General features: G+C 43.5%; 1 protein-coding gene across 1 annotated transcript in view; it reads left to right on the top strand.

The window, feature by feature from the left end:
- The window catches only part of B3GLCT (beta 3-glucosyltransferase), a 121,403-nt gene that overhangs the window by 49,562 nt on the left and 58,012 nt on the right, over window positions 1–13,829 (top strand). Inside the window, exons 8-9 of the mRNA XM_086717633.1 lie at window positions 4,396–4,532; window positions 12,017–12,080. Coding sequence (XP_086573759.1) covers window positions 4,396–4,532; window positions 12,017–12,080 — 201 coding nt within the window. The remainder of the gene's footprint in view (window positions 1–4,395; window positions 4,533–12,016; window positions 12,081–13,829) is intronic.

Raw genomic sequence — 13,829 nt, 5'->3', positions numbered from 1 at the left:
AACTCAGCCTTTAAAAAAGAAATCTAGGATGCTTTATTTCTTTTGAAACTAGCATTAGGAAATAAAGATTACATAATGTTTAAGTTAGCTCAAACCAGTGTGCTTTTTCCCCCTACCATTTGAAATTTTAGAAACAAAGCTATAAAGCCAACCCGGCTTTGCTAGTGACACAAATAAACTCTATTAAAATAATAATTAATGTCGTATGTTAGAGCATCAGCCTTTTTTTTTTTTTTTTTTTTTTTGGATTCTGATGTCTTTTCCCCTTCCATATCTGTGTCATTCTTATGCAAATTTATGCTGTTATACAATATTTTAAATGAGAAATTTTGATCTTTATTAAAGTAATTAATCTTTGTTAAACTGCCTTTCCAGGTGATTTCTATAAATTTCTGTGTCTTGCTGGATTCTTTCTTTTTTTCCCTGCCGTATGCTTTTAATGTGAGCGTGCATTTGCTGAAATGTCTTGACATTTTTTTTAATAGAGGTGAAACCAGGGTGCTGGTAAAGAGTATTTCTCTGATACTTATAGAACATTCTCTGAGTTATTCCTTTACAGTTTATCTTGATTATAATTGTCTTTATTATGAAGCTATTAAGAAAATCATTAAGAAGGATAGGGGAAGTGCCCTTTCCAACAGATTCCATATTAATTTCTCCCTTAAATTAGTTTACAGTATCTCCTCCCTTTCCAAATATTGGAAAACAATCTTATATACTAGATAATAGCTGGACACTGCCATTAGGAGTTAAAACATAGAAACATGTTCTGCATAAAATTGTATTTGCAACAGGAGATTATAACAGTGAAGGGTTCGTGAGAAAGGTGCTGAAAATCTCCTGGAGTGTTTTATTTTCTTTAAACAAGCTATATCGACAGGGTAGGTTAAATGTGATGATTTTCACGTTGGGTAACATTTAGCAGTTTGATAAAGTGCTATAGTATTGATTTTTTAAAAAGGATCACGAATTTTCTATCTTAAGCCAAAGCCATTTGCCTTATAATTATCCCTCTTGCCCAGTGATGACTTAAAATCTCCATAAAGCATCGGGAGGAAGCTCTTGATGTAGTTCTGTAACCTTCACACACAGTTTTGTTGATGGCTTACGTGTGTTCAGTTAGGACCTGTTGCTGAATTGACTGAAACCAAGAGCCTGGGAGGTACTGGGGACACACCCATAAGCAGAAGAAACAACACCGTGTCCCTCCTGCTCTCGTTTTTCTGATAAGGAGCCGAGAGTGAGGTGGTGATGGTTGAAATAGAGAAAATATGCAAAGCATTTAGGACTTAGGGTGTTTGGTTTAATTACTTTCGCTTCTTTAATAGGGTAGTTGCCTTTTGAAGCTTTCTTGGGCTTGCTCCATTCATTTAACAAAAACTGGTGAGCACTTATTACGCGTTAGGTATGCTGGTGGGGATACAGCAGTGAGCAAAATGGACAGCTTCCGTGTCCACAAGGAGGGGAATGATCTTGTGACGGGGGAGATGGGCAAGGAGCGAAAGTGCAAACAGCGTGTCAGGTGGTAATAAGAACTGCGGAGAAGAAGAAAGCAGAATGCGAGCGATACGGGATAGAATGGGGTAGGGCTGACTATTCCGTATGGGATGTTCAGGGAATACCTTGCTGATCAGGTCACTTTTGAACAGCATATGAAGGAACCAAGGGAGTGAGCCATGCGTGGCCTGCTCCTGGGTCAGACTGCCTGCTTCATACCTCCGCTTGTCTCATCGGAATCTCAAATCCAACATGTGCAAAACTGAACTCTAATGCCCTTTTTAAACCTCTCCCACCTTCAGTCTCCCTCACCTCAGAAATGGCATCATGGTCCATCCACGTGGCTCCTGTAAAAAAAACCTAGGGCTCGTGATTGATTCCTCTTTTTCCCTCAACCCCATGTTGGCATATTCCATTGGGTCTACCTCCAAAATACATTTTCTTTCCTCCTCTCTCCATATTTAATACTACTGCTCTGGTCCAGGCTACCATCCTCTCTTGCCTCGACAATCATTAGGGTCTCCTCACTGGCCTCTTGGGTTCTACTCTTGCCATCCTAATAAGCTAGCATCTCAATAATCTAGCCTAATAATCCTGATAATCTCGCCTCTCATTCAGATCATACCACGCACCTGTTCAAAAGCCTCCACCTCCAGCTAAGATAGTTTCACTTGATACAGCATTTTAGGGTGGCAGTGATTTTCCTCTATCACTGTAAAGACGTTGTTCTATTGTCTTTCACATTCTGTTGTTTCTCTTACAAATTCAACCATATGCCTTGTTTTAGTTCCTTTAAAAGAAATGTGTCCACCCTTTTCCCCTCAAGCTACTTTTAAGATTTTCTGTACCTTTGGTTTTTTTGACCACCTCCTTCTGTGGCCTCCTCTGTACTTATCTTTATTGGTGTTTAGGGAGCTTCTTGAATCTACGGCTTGATGACTCTTGTTAGTTTTAGAAGATTCTGAGGCTGTATTCCTTCAAATGTTGACTCAGTTTCATTCTATTTCTCCTCCTATTCTGGTCTTCCAATTTTTCATGGGTTTTAGACCTTCTTACTCTGTCCCATATTGCTTTTATGCTCTTTTCTGTATTGTCCTCCTTTCGTTTTCTTTTTTATACATCAATCTGGATATTTTTTACTGACTTATCTTCCAGGTCACTAATCCTACCTTCTCTTATGTCTAATATCCTCTGAATTCCTAATTTCAGTTGCAGTGTTCAGTTTTAGAATTTCCATTTGACTTTTGTTTCTTATTCTAGCTCTTTGGTAAAATTCTTTATCTTTTCATCTATTTCCTTAAATATGTGAATACTACTTATTTTTTGATAACTGAAGAATTTGATTTATCTGTGCATCTCATTTCTCTCTGTTTTTGTTCTGGTGCTGTGTTTTTGGCACATGTGGTAGTTTTTCCCTAAATGCTAGATACCATATGTGAAAAATTGAAGAGGCTGTGGATGATATTCCTTTCCATACGAGCAATATTTTTCCGGGTTGTAGACCGTGTTTAGGTAGGTCTATTATACAGATTGCCCTTACTCCTAGATCCCTTTCTTCCAGCAGATCCTGCACATGAGCTTTTGGTCAGCAATTAGGCCCTCTACTGTTGCTTTCCACTTGGTTCTTCTCTTGGTTTTTGTTTGTTTATTTGTTTATTTCTTTGTTTTTCCTTTTTTTTTTTTTTTTTTTTTTTTTAGCCTAGGAGTTGAAGGGAAATCATATGCAGAATTTGGGACTCCTTTCTCTGGATCCACTTAAATCTCTACCTTGTTGGCAGCCTCCAGCCCCAACCGCTGTCTCAGTCCAGCAGGCTGCACGGTCCCAGCTGCTGCCTTCTGTTGTGTGCCATTGGCTGCTATGGGAACCAGCAAATTCCATGGGGGGAGTGACTATGGGGTTCCCATGCATGGGCTTCCCTTCTTTCTCGGATATTTTTCTTCATCTACTCTCTGTCTTTGTTTTCCGATGCCCGTGATTATTTGGTTTAAGTGTTTTCTCCAGCTTTAATACTTGCTCTCAGTGGGAGAGCGGGTCCGATCCAGGCTATTCTGTTGTGGCCAGAAGTGTAAGTCTTCTACCGCACTTTGAGTAAAGTCTGTGTTGCTTTCCACGGGCGTCTAAAACGCACCCTCGGCTGTCCCCTGACTGTGTCTTTCATACCATATTTCCCCATACCCACTGTATTCCAGCCACATTGGACTTCCTTTTTTATCTAAGGAATCAAGCTTTTCTCACCTTGGGACTGTGTATTAACTGCCTTGATGGCTCTTCCCTGGATTTGTGCATAGCTGGCCCTTTGGTATTATTTACTCTCAGTTCAGATGTTAGCTCATGAGAGGTTTCCCTTTCTTTGCCGGGAAGTCCCTGGGTACTCTGTTTTCATCACAGCACATCGCAGTCACCAAATGAACCTGCTTTATTTACTTATTTTCTGTGTCCCCCACTATTGCATAAGCTGCGTTCTCACGTGATGTGGAATAAATGTTAAATGTTAATTGAATGAATAAATGAATAAAATAGGCACTGATTCTGGAAGGGATTTTTCAGATTCTCCTTTGCAGACCTCAGTATGGCATAAAGGAACACTGTTTTCTTTGCCTTAATAGTATTTTGATGTGGAATTTTCTATAAAATGCCACTTCTACATGTTTATGGCATAAAGATGCCATTTCGTTGATCCTGTTAATATACTAAGCTACTCTCTTTGTAAAGATTATGACGTCTTGCTTATCATAGAGTATTGCATTTTTGTTAAAATGCTTTAGAAAGTAATAATCTGTGCTAATTCTCTATCACCCAGAGGATTTAATTAACTAAAATTAATGACGTGACTTTGTTTTTGGTCCTATACGAAATGGCTTTTTAAGAAAATGACATTTTATATCTTTATTTGACAGGAATGGTTTTTAGGAAAAGCATTACATGATGAAGAATCTACAATAATTCACCATTATGCCTTTTCTGAAAATCCTACCGTTTTTAAATATCCAGACTTCGCTGCTGGCTGGGCTCTTAGTATTCCACTTGTAAACAAGTAAGGATTTACTAGACTTTGTGTGTGTGTGTGTGTGTGTGTGTGTGTGTGTGTGCGCGCGCGCGTGCGCGATTCAACTTCTGTTTCACTGAGTCCTGTAACTGATGGATCCCAAGTGAGTTTTGCAGCCCGAGACAGTGTGTGGTGGGGCGGGAGGACCTGGAACAGGAGCCTGAGGAACCTTGAGGTTCTTGCTTCTGCTCTGTCACTTACTAGTGCCCTCAGACTGATGACTCACCCCTTCCTTATTTCTTCTTCCTCACCTGCAAAATAAGGTGAATAATAAATTGTGGGACCAAGGGAGGGCACATAAGTACTCTGAGAACTCTACACCCAGAGGGGTTATTACTATTATTAATGGATCTGGTTAGCTACAGATGTGATTTTGATTGTCAGGAAGAAGATGAATCAGTAACATTGCCCGGGGGTGGGAGCTGATGACAGATTATGTGCGTGGGTACACACGTTTAAACATGGGCCAGGCAAGAGGGACACTTAATCAGAGGCTCCATAGCTATTCGGGCCCAGATATTTGTGTGTATAATCACAATAATGCTTTTTTTCAAGGTGAAAAGGAAAGATAATTAAATTGTAATTCAGGAGAACCATGACTGTTGACAGGCTTTTAATTTGAATGCTTCAGATTAATTATTATGTGTTTTTTGTTCTTTAGGGAAGAGAAAGTTGGTAAAGCGGTTGTGGCCTTTGTATCTTCAAAGATGGAGGGTTTCTGTTATTTCTTACGTTGGGCGTGTTGTTTCTAGGGTTCAGAGTCTCAGAAACCTTTTGAGCCCGTGGTGGATGTGGGCTGGGTAGGCACGGTAGTCCTACCTTCTCATTTGTGGCTGGCCAACACTTGGTGACTACTCCCTTGACATTGGAAAGTGTTTTTTTTGTTTTTTGTTTTTTGTTTTTTTAACGATGTAAGACCCTCCTTCCCAATGTAGAATCCGCAAAGGGACAGTAACAACGAAACTTCCATGTTGTGTGGCCTTTCTTGCTGCTAGAGAGCAGCCAAGTGAGATGGGCTCCGTTAGGCAGATGCACTCAGTCATATGGGGAAGGAGACGGTGCCTGGTGGTCCATTTGGCTTGAGAGGTCATGACAGAGGAGGAGTCCTTTGGGGGCTGGCAGCCGAGACGGTACTTCCTGACGGTGGCAGAGGCCCCAGCTCCTTGACGACCCATTTCTGGAGTATAAATCTGGAGGTTGTCCTGGGGATCTCAGCCTCGAGCCTCTCTATTCAGACTGTCCAGTAATTCTGTCAGCCAACTATATGCATTAATAAGTGCACTTTGTGCCCAAACTGGCCAGAGTGGATTCTGTTATCTCCGACTAAAACGCGTGACCCATAGACCCGTCCTGAGACTCGCGGGCAAGGACGCCCTGCCCCCAGCCTGTGCCAGGCATGCCTAGGAGGGCTCATACGTTTTCCCGGCCCCATTCTTGGAGGGGCTGGGCAGGAGGGGAGGGGCAACGAGAAGAGCGAGTTGTCATTTCCTTCTCACCCTGCACTGGTTGGCCTGGCTCTGCTCTCCGCTCTCTGCAGGGGTGAGGGGAAAATCCTGCGTTTCAGCGGCCCAGGGTCATCTTTATTCTCAAATTCATTCAGCTTGGGTTTGCTGCCGCTCGAAGAGCGGGAGCCCCCAGGACACTCTTCTCCCAGTATGTCCTGCAGCCCTGTGTTTGGGCCCAGTTCAGCTCCCTGTGTTCTGTCTGGACTCTCCGGAGCCACGAGTGGCACACCGCAGCCCCTCGGCCGTTCCTTGGGCCTTCGGGACTCTTCGCCCTGGCGGTCGCCTTCCTCTGGGTCTGTCCTCACCCTGTGGCTTCAGAGCCTGGAACTATGGGGGCTGCCTTCTCTCCAGAAGTTCTGGTGGCTGTGGTTTCTCCGACTGTGACTCAGAAGCTCTTCGTCAGTCTGTCGTCTTCTGTTTCCCGGAGGACCAAGTCCCTCGAGAGAGGGACAAGTACAGCTGACCCTGTCCTGTGCGGTGCACTGTTCCGAGCGCAGACGCCACACTCTTCTCCCAGGGCTGGAGAGAAACCCAGAGACCTGTGACCCTGGGCAGCAAGCCCGGGCTGTAACCATCTCTCTGAAGCCCGTATAACCCTCTCCTCGTATCTCCCTTCCGATCCAGGAAGCCACTCATCTGGGAAACAAATCCGGTAGTTTATAGTTTCACTTTCTTTCCCTCCCCCATCTAGCAAGGACCTTGGTGGTGCCTTGATACGGAATGCACTTCACCTTTTCCTGAGTTAGATGTAATCAATAACTGTTAAGTACTGCTTTCCTTTTTATTTTTTCTTAAATTTTTAAATTTCTTTTAACGTTTATTTATTATTGAGAGAGAGAGAGCATGAGCGTGGAAGGGGCAGACACGGAATCTGAAGCAGGTTCCAGGCTCTGAGCTGTCAGCACAGAGCCCGACACGGGGCCTGAACCCGCAACCTGCGAGATCATGAGCCGAGCCGAAGTCGGACGCTTAACCGACTGAGCCACCCAGGCACCCCAAGTATTGCTTTCCTTTTGACTTACTTTTAAACCCCGTGAGTGAAAGTAGTCTCTGTTGTGCACCATCTTTGCCTCCTAGAATCCTCTTAAAGGACCGTTTAGCCCAACTCCTTGTTTGCCTTGCAGGCAATAAAGCATAACCTGTTCTTCAAAACCTCTTGGGTCTATGAATTCTGCCGTCCGGCTTCACTGCTTATAAGATGTAGAGGCAGCCAAAGCCCTGGCAGGTTCTGTTGGCTCTGGCTTACGCTCATAACTACCTCATGCTCACCACTGACTCACTGCCAGGGCCTTTGCGAACCGGTGCTCCAGGTTCTGCACTAGCCAAGATACTGGTCTTATTAAGGGGAGACTATGTTATGGATGACCTGGTGTTCTGTGGAGGTGGTCCCACGGGCATGTGCTTCTCTCGTCCTCTTTACGAGGTCGCTGAAAACATCTATGGGCAAGCGGCAGCTTACTCTGAGTACCGAGGGCCCCACTGCAGCGGGGTATGTAAGGAACTGCGGCTAAGGGAATTGGGGCCAAAAGGCTGGTCTTTTGTTCAAGTTCAGGAAATGTCCAGCCCTTCCCCCGTAACTCTGGCATGATAGAGGAGTAAGGCACCAGTCAGCCTTCTGCATTCCGTGTCATCTGCTTTTACAATGCTGAACGGTTGCCAACAAGCTGCACAATGTTTGTAGTTAATTAACATCCATGGTCTTTGGTGTGCCTCCCCTCCCTTTCCCCTGCCAACAAAAACGAAACGAAAATGTGGGCTCTACCATAGTGGTGTCTTCTACCATACTTCCTTTCTCTTGGGATGCAGGCAAGTAATCAAACAAAATATAATGTAACCCATCTAGCATAGCAACTGTCCTGTGGCCAAGATCTATTTAGAAATGGTTTTCTCATAGGAGATTCTATACATTCTTTAAGAACCCGGTATTATTCTTAGAACTAAAAGAGGCATAAAGTATCAACGAGCCCCACTGGCTGCAACATTGGATCTTCCCAGTTGTTTTCTCCCAGTTCCAAAGCTAATGTGCTGTTTCTCCCTGTTATTAGAAACTATATTAGTTAGCATGCTGGATTAAGAAGATATCGTTACTGTAACTGGAAGGTGAGGTCTATGTTGGCCGATGTAGGGGTTCTGGCCTGTTATTGAGGACGCTGGTTCTGTCTCTCTCATGCTTAGTACACAGCATCCTGCAACCACATACATCATTAGTTCATCCTAAATCTGGTTCCCTTTGTTGATTTTCAAGGCAAAAAGGGCTTTCTGGATATATATCTTATGTTCAGCAGTGAAGAAGCTCTCTAACCATGGAATGTAAGTGCTTATCTTCAGTCTCTAGTTGGATCTTGTCTGCTCGCAGTTGGTGGGGTCAACTTTAGGCATGTACCAACTCCTGGACCATTAATGGTTGCAGGGAATTTCAGTGCTTTGGTTGGGATCAAACGAATTCTGACCCTGGAGCCCATTTAAAGGGCTCAATAATTTAATCAAAATGAGAAGTCTCTTAGGAAGAAGGAAGAGGAAGCTCCTATATTGTGTAGGCAGTCAACAGTGCCCGCTACAGGAGTCTCCTTTTTTTTTAATTTTAATTTTTAAGGTTTATTTATTTTTGAGAGAGAAAGAGAGAGCAGGGGAGAGGCAGAGGGAGAAGGAGACGCACAATCTGAAGTAGGCTCTAGGCTCTGAGCTGTCAGCACAGACCCTGACACGGGGCTCAAACCCACAAACCATGAGATCATGGTCTGAGCTGAAGTCAGACGCTTAACTGAAGTCGCCCCCCCCCCCCCCCACCTTTTGTCTCCTTTTCTTGACTTTATGGCCCACTTGGTAGGTAGGGCAACTGTTAACCGTTGCTTAAGTATTTCTCCTGCTCCAGTCATCAGAAAAACTGGTTACTTAAAAACATTTTACGACACACACTTTTATAGACTATTTCCCACCAAAAACATTTGCCCTAGTAATCCCACGTTAGTGAGTTTTGGATTAACACTGCCTAACATTTCCTGGTAATCCGTCTGTGTGATCTTCTAACAATAGCATCGATAAAAAAGTACTTGCAGTTTTGGAGACATTTACAATAAGACGATCTTTTCAAATAGGTGTTTTTACAGAACACTGTTACTGTTTTTTTCTGTTGTTTTTCCACCAGTAAAACTTACCTAGATTTCCTTCAATAGTTTGCTCTTTTGACTAGCTGACGAATGGGACTGTAAAAGTCAGCTAGGAACTTGAAGTTGAAGAGGCCCTCTGTCTGTTGCAAATTTCCAGTCTAGGTGGTTGTGTCTTTAGAGCTGTATTATTGGGACATGACTTAATGCCTTCTAAAAATAGGCAAGCTGAATATCAAATGTCCTATTTTTCAGGAACTGAATATTTAATGAGGAAATATTTTATCAAAGTAATTGGAATTTCTGCCCTTGTTTTTTTTTTCCTGGTATTGTTGGTCACTGCACTTAGCGTTTGGAAAACCCTCGTGCTATCTTGTATAGAAAAGTGAAACCTAGTTCCCATTTTAGGACTTGCCTTTTAAGTTAGGTGAATGCCTTGCACACTTTTAGGACTTGACCATATTTTCAAGGTGACCGACTTATGCCCACGAGACCGACTCATTGACATGAAGTTGGTGATGTTGAGGTAACCATCACTTAAGGTTATGGTAGATTCCACGGGCTGCTAGACGTAGCCACAGAATGTCAGTATACAGGGTGCCTGGGTGGCTTAGTAGGTTGAGCGTCCGGCTCTTGGTTTTGGCTCAGGTCACAATCTTGTCATTGCAGAGCCTGCTGGGGATTCTCTCTTCGCCCTCTCTCTCTGCGCCTCCCCTGCTCATGCTCTTTCTCTCTAAATAAACAAACAAACAAGCAAACAAACAAACTTAAAAAAATGTCCGTATATATATCTGTTTACCCTCAGATTAGTCAGTGTTCATCTTAAAGAAATTCTATCAGTGGTCTTCAAGTTTTGCCTCTCTGAGATTTCCCCCAAATACAGATTTTCAAGAATGGAATGAGAAAGAAACTTGAAAAGTCAAAAAAGTAGAGAGCATGTTGAGGGTAACAAGTCGGAGGTACTTATTGTCTAGTAAGAAGGGGCTTGTCATGCATGGCCATCTAACAATGGATGTCACATGCCATTTGGTTCCTATCACAATTCTGTGTCCCTTGCCTGTGGCAGTAAGCCCAGGTATGAAGGTGATCTGATCAGAGTTTGGAGGCACTTAGCAGGAGTCCAGATTCCAAAGTTAAAAACTGGCTCGAACTGAGCAGAAATCAGACTGGACAAGATGCCATGCCAGGGCAGAATTTTTTCTCTCACTGTCTATCGGGAGTATATCTGAGAATGCTGTCTCTGTACGTGTCCTCACCCACTCCTATTGACAGGTCTGTGGGCAGGAATTGCACAGGAATGTGACCGAAGTTCCGCGGGCTGCTTTTGGAGCTATCTGCTGCCGAGCTGCATTAGTATCCATCCACCCTGAGACAAATGCTTTAATACTAAACATAAATTATAACCTGTGTCCTTATTTATCTTTCCTCGAGTTAGAAGTAAATTTTTAAAGAAATCTTTGTGGGGGTGCCTGGGTGGTGCAGTCGGTTAAGCGTCCGACTTCAGCCAGGTCACGATCTCACGGTCCGTGAGTTCGAGCCCCGCATCGGGCTCTGGGCTGATGGCTCAGAGCCTGGAGCCTGTTTCCGATTCTGTGTCTCCCTCTCTCTCTGCCCCTCCCCCGTTCATGCTGTCTCTCTCTGTCCCAAAAATAAATAAAAAACGTTGAAAAAAAAAATTTAAAGAAATCTTTGTGGCTCAATGAGGCTGAAAACTCAGTAAAGAGTTTTGACACTTATTACTACTTTTCCTTTAAAAATCACTGTGATTTCTTTCCAGTTAAGTATGTGTTAGGGGGGTTGTAATTGAGACTGATGGTCTAGTCTCTAGCCCTGTCACAAATACAGAACCGTATGTATTTCAGCGGCCTGGTTACGTACGGAATTCCGTCCCACCAGCTTGGAATCAAAGCATATCTTGCCCTCATTCATTCAGGCAGCTTCCCGAGTGCTCCTTTTGGCCAGGCATGGTGGGCGGGCGGTGCTGGCCAGACAAAGAAGCTGTGGCACAGAAGGGGACTTACACACAACAGGATGTCGCACATGTGATCAAAGTAATGGAGCTTCCTTCCTATTCTGGGAGCAAAGGAAGTTTCCACTTAGGCTGGTGGGCAAGTCTGGCAAAGTTCTGCAGAGAAAGTGCCCTTGAGTTTGATCTGGAAGAAAGGTTTGCCAGGTAAGGTTTGGGTGTGGGTGTGCTAGGCAGATGTTCAGCAGGAGAGGCGTGGGCAGGTGTGCACTCGGGGTGGGGGGTACAGTGCTGGGTCGGTACTGGGAAGCTGGGCACTGGCGGTGTTCTCATTTGCACCGAAAGGACTGCTGAAGATTTCTTTAACCCTTTAACCAAGAAAGGGACTGGAAATGTTTTTTTTTTTTCTCCTTCCCTGAAACCACATTCTCTCTCCCCCCTAAAAACTCCACAAACTGTAGTTCCTTTGGGTTATTAAAAGAAGGAGACTGAAAAGTAGCAACTTTTGTTTCTCTGTCATGCAAGTTTTTTTTTTTCTTTTTTTTCTTTTCTGTTCTCTTCTCTGTCAGTATTTGGTGTCAAGATTATCAGGAGTCCCCAAACTTTGTGGCTTTGTTTTTAAGGTATTTAGTTTATTATAGTGTATTTTACGTTATTTGCCAGATGTTGAAACAATGAATGTTCCATTTGCATAAAGGCTTGTGTTCCTTTCCTGGTCAACAAATAATTCCATTTCCACAAGTGCTTTGCCTCAAGGGAACGTGAAACTCTTAATTTTATGTTACAGTGTGTCCTTGTATCTGTTTTCAAACATTAGAAGGTCTCGAGAATGTTCTTGTTCCATGCTTCTTCTGATGACAAAAAAGAAAACGGCCTCAAATTGTATCTGTTTTCTAGGCTTACCAAGAGGTTAAGGAGTGAATCCCTGAAATCCGACTTCACAATAGATTTGAAACATGAGGTACGTCTTGTTTTCTTTTTTAAAAGTTGTAGCAACTGAGAATTCACGTGTTTTGCTATAAAAGGTGTTTTTGATTCCCTACCAGCGCATCCCTTCCCAATGCATTTATACATTTTCTCCCCACCAACGTAATTCTTCTCCAGCAAATTAGGTCTTTCTCTTTAAACTCACTTTCATCACATAGGTGGAGAAGGAACAGTGGAAAAGGTTGCATCTGTGATTCTTGATTTTTTTTTTTTTTTTAAAGCTAGGTGGATGAGTGCAGAGGCGGATTTCTAAAAACATGCACAAATGTCGCAAAAGTACCTTTGGTCTTATTCGGTGCTTTGGTCGTACATATGCCTCGGTCGTGTCCCTGTCCTTGGCCCTCTGGGGCAGAACTGAGGCAGTTGGCCCTAAGCAGGCAGCTGCGGCATGCCAGCCTGGATGGACCCCAGCACCCCTGGCATCTAGTGGACATCTGTGACCCGTCGTCCTAGATGCAGGGGTCCCATCATGAATCATTCCTGCATCATTGTTAAGAAGGTTTCTTTGTGGGTTTCATTCACAGGTGCATCTCACTGCCTAAAACGGCCCCCCCTTTCCCTCTGCAGGAATCTGTACTTGGGACGGTGGGGTCAACCTTGACATGTGCTCCTGGCAAGCTGCCAGGAGCAAATAAGGGCACTCGCAGCACCTTACCTTCTCAGGTGTTGGAATGTGATGAAATAGCCTATTTGAGGAGAAACATACATGCAAAAAAATCATTCTTCTCTCCCATAGAAAGGAAAGAACGATTAATTGAGAGTGCAGGCCTGCCTAGATATTTCTAATGAAAAGTCAACTTTGGTATAGATACCCAGGTTCAGGAATCTATTAAAAATTAAGCACACACAGAAAATATTTCTAACCCACGTGAAAGGTATGAAGATCAGTCACAATATCTAAAAGCCCACCTCCTGGCTTATGAGCTAGCCCATCATCAGTCGCTTGGAGACTACCTGAGTGCTGCTTTCCTGGGTCCCCTTCATTCTCACTAAACACTTCCTTGAATTCTCTCTTCCTTTTCTTCATAGTTTTCATCATATGACTGTATCTCTGAATAACATAGTATGCAGTTTTTTTAATGTTTGTTTATTTTGGAAAGAGAGAGAGAGAGAGGGGCATGGAGTGTGAGAGAGGGAGGGGCAGAGAGACAGGGAGACCCAGAATCCCAAGTAGGTTCCAGGCTCTGAGCTGTCAGCACAGGGCCCGATGCGGGGCTCGAACTCAAGAACTGGGAGATCATGACCTGAGCTGAAGTCGGGCGCTTAACTGACTGAGCCACCCGGGTGCCCCCATGTCATGCAGTTTTGTATCCTTCTGGACTTCATGTAAACAGAATTGCACCAGGAGTATTGTTCTGACTTGAAACTCATCCGTGTTGCTGCGTGCAGCCCTACTGAATTTATTTTCACTGCCTGCAGTAGTCTCTCCTATGACTATATCAGTTTACTTATCCATTCTCCTGGTGGTGGGCTTCTGGATTGCCATGACTTTTCTGCTACTATAATCATTACTTCTATGAGCATTTTGGATGTGTGTTAGGACAATCCTCTGCAGGTGTTTCTCTAGGGCAGAGGTCCTTTAACTATTTTTTTTTTTTTTTTGACTGTGACCCACTTTAAAAAATACATTGTTCATTGTGACCCAACATATCAGTGTGTGTTGTTATTGCGTCTTGTTACTGATCTCTAACGTGGTATTGTTGTGGTCTATAGAAATATTTTT

This window comes from Puma concolor, chromosome A1, assembly GCF_028749965.1.
Source record: "Puma concolor isolate L17-30 chromosome A1, mPumCon1.1.hap2, whole genome shotgun sequence".
In the NCBI taxonomy this organism is placed as follows: Eukaryota; Metazoa; Chordata; class Mammalia; order Carnivora; family Felidae; genus Puma; species Puma concolor.
The sequence above is the reverse complement of the archived record's forward strand: the minus strand, read 5'-3'. Positions and strand labels throughout refer to the sequence as shown.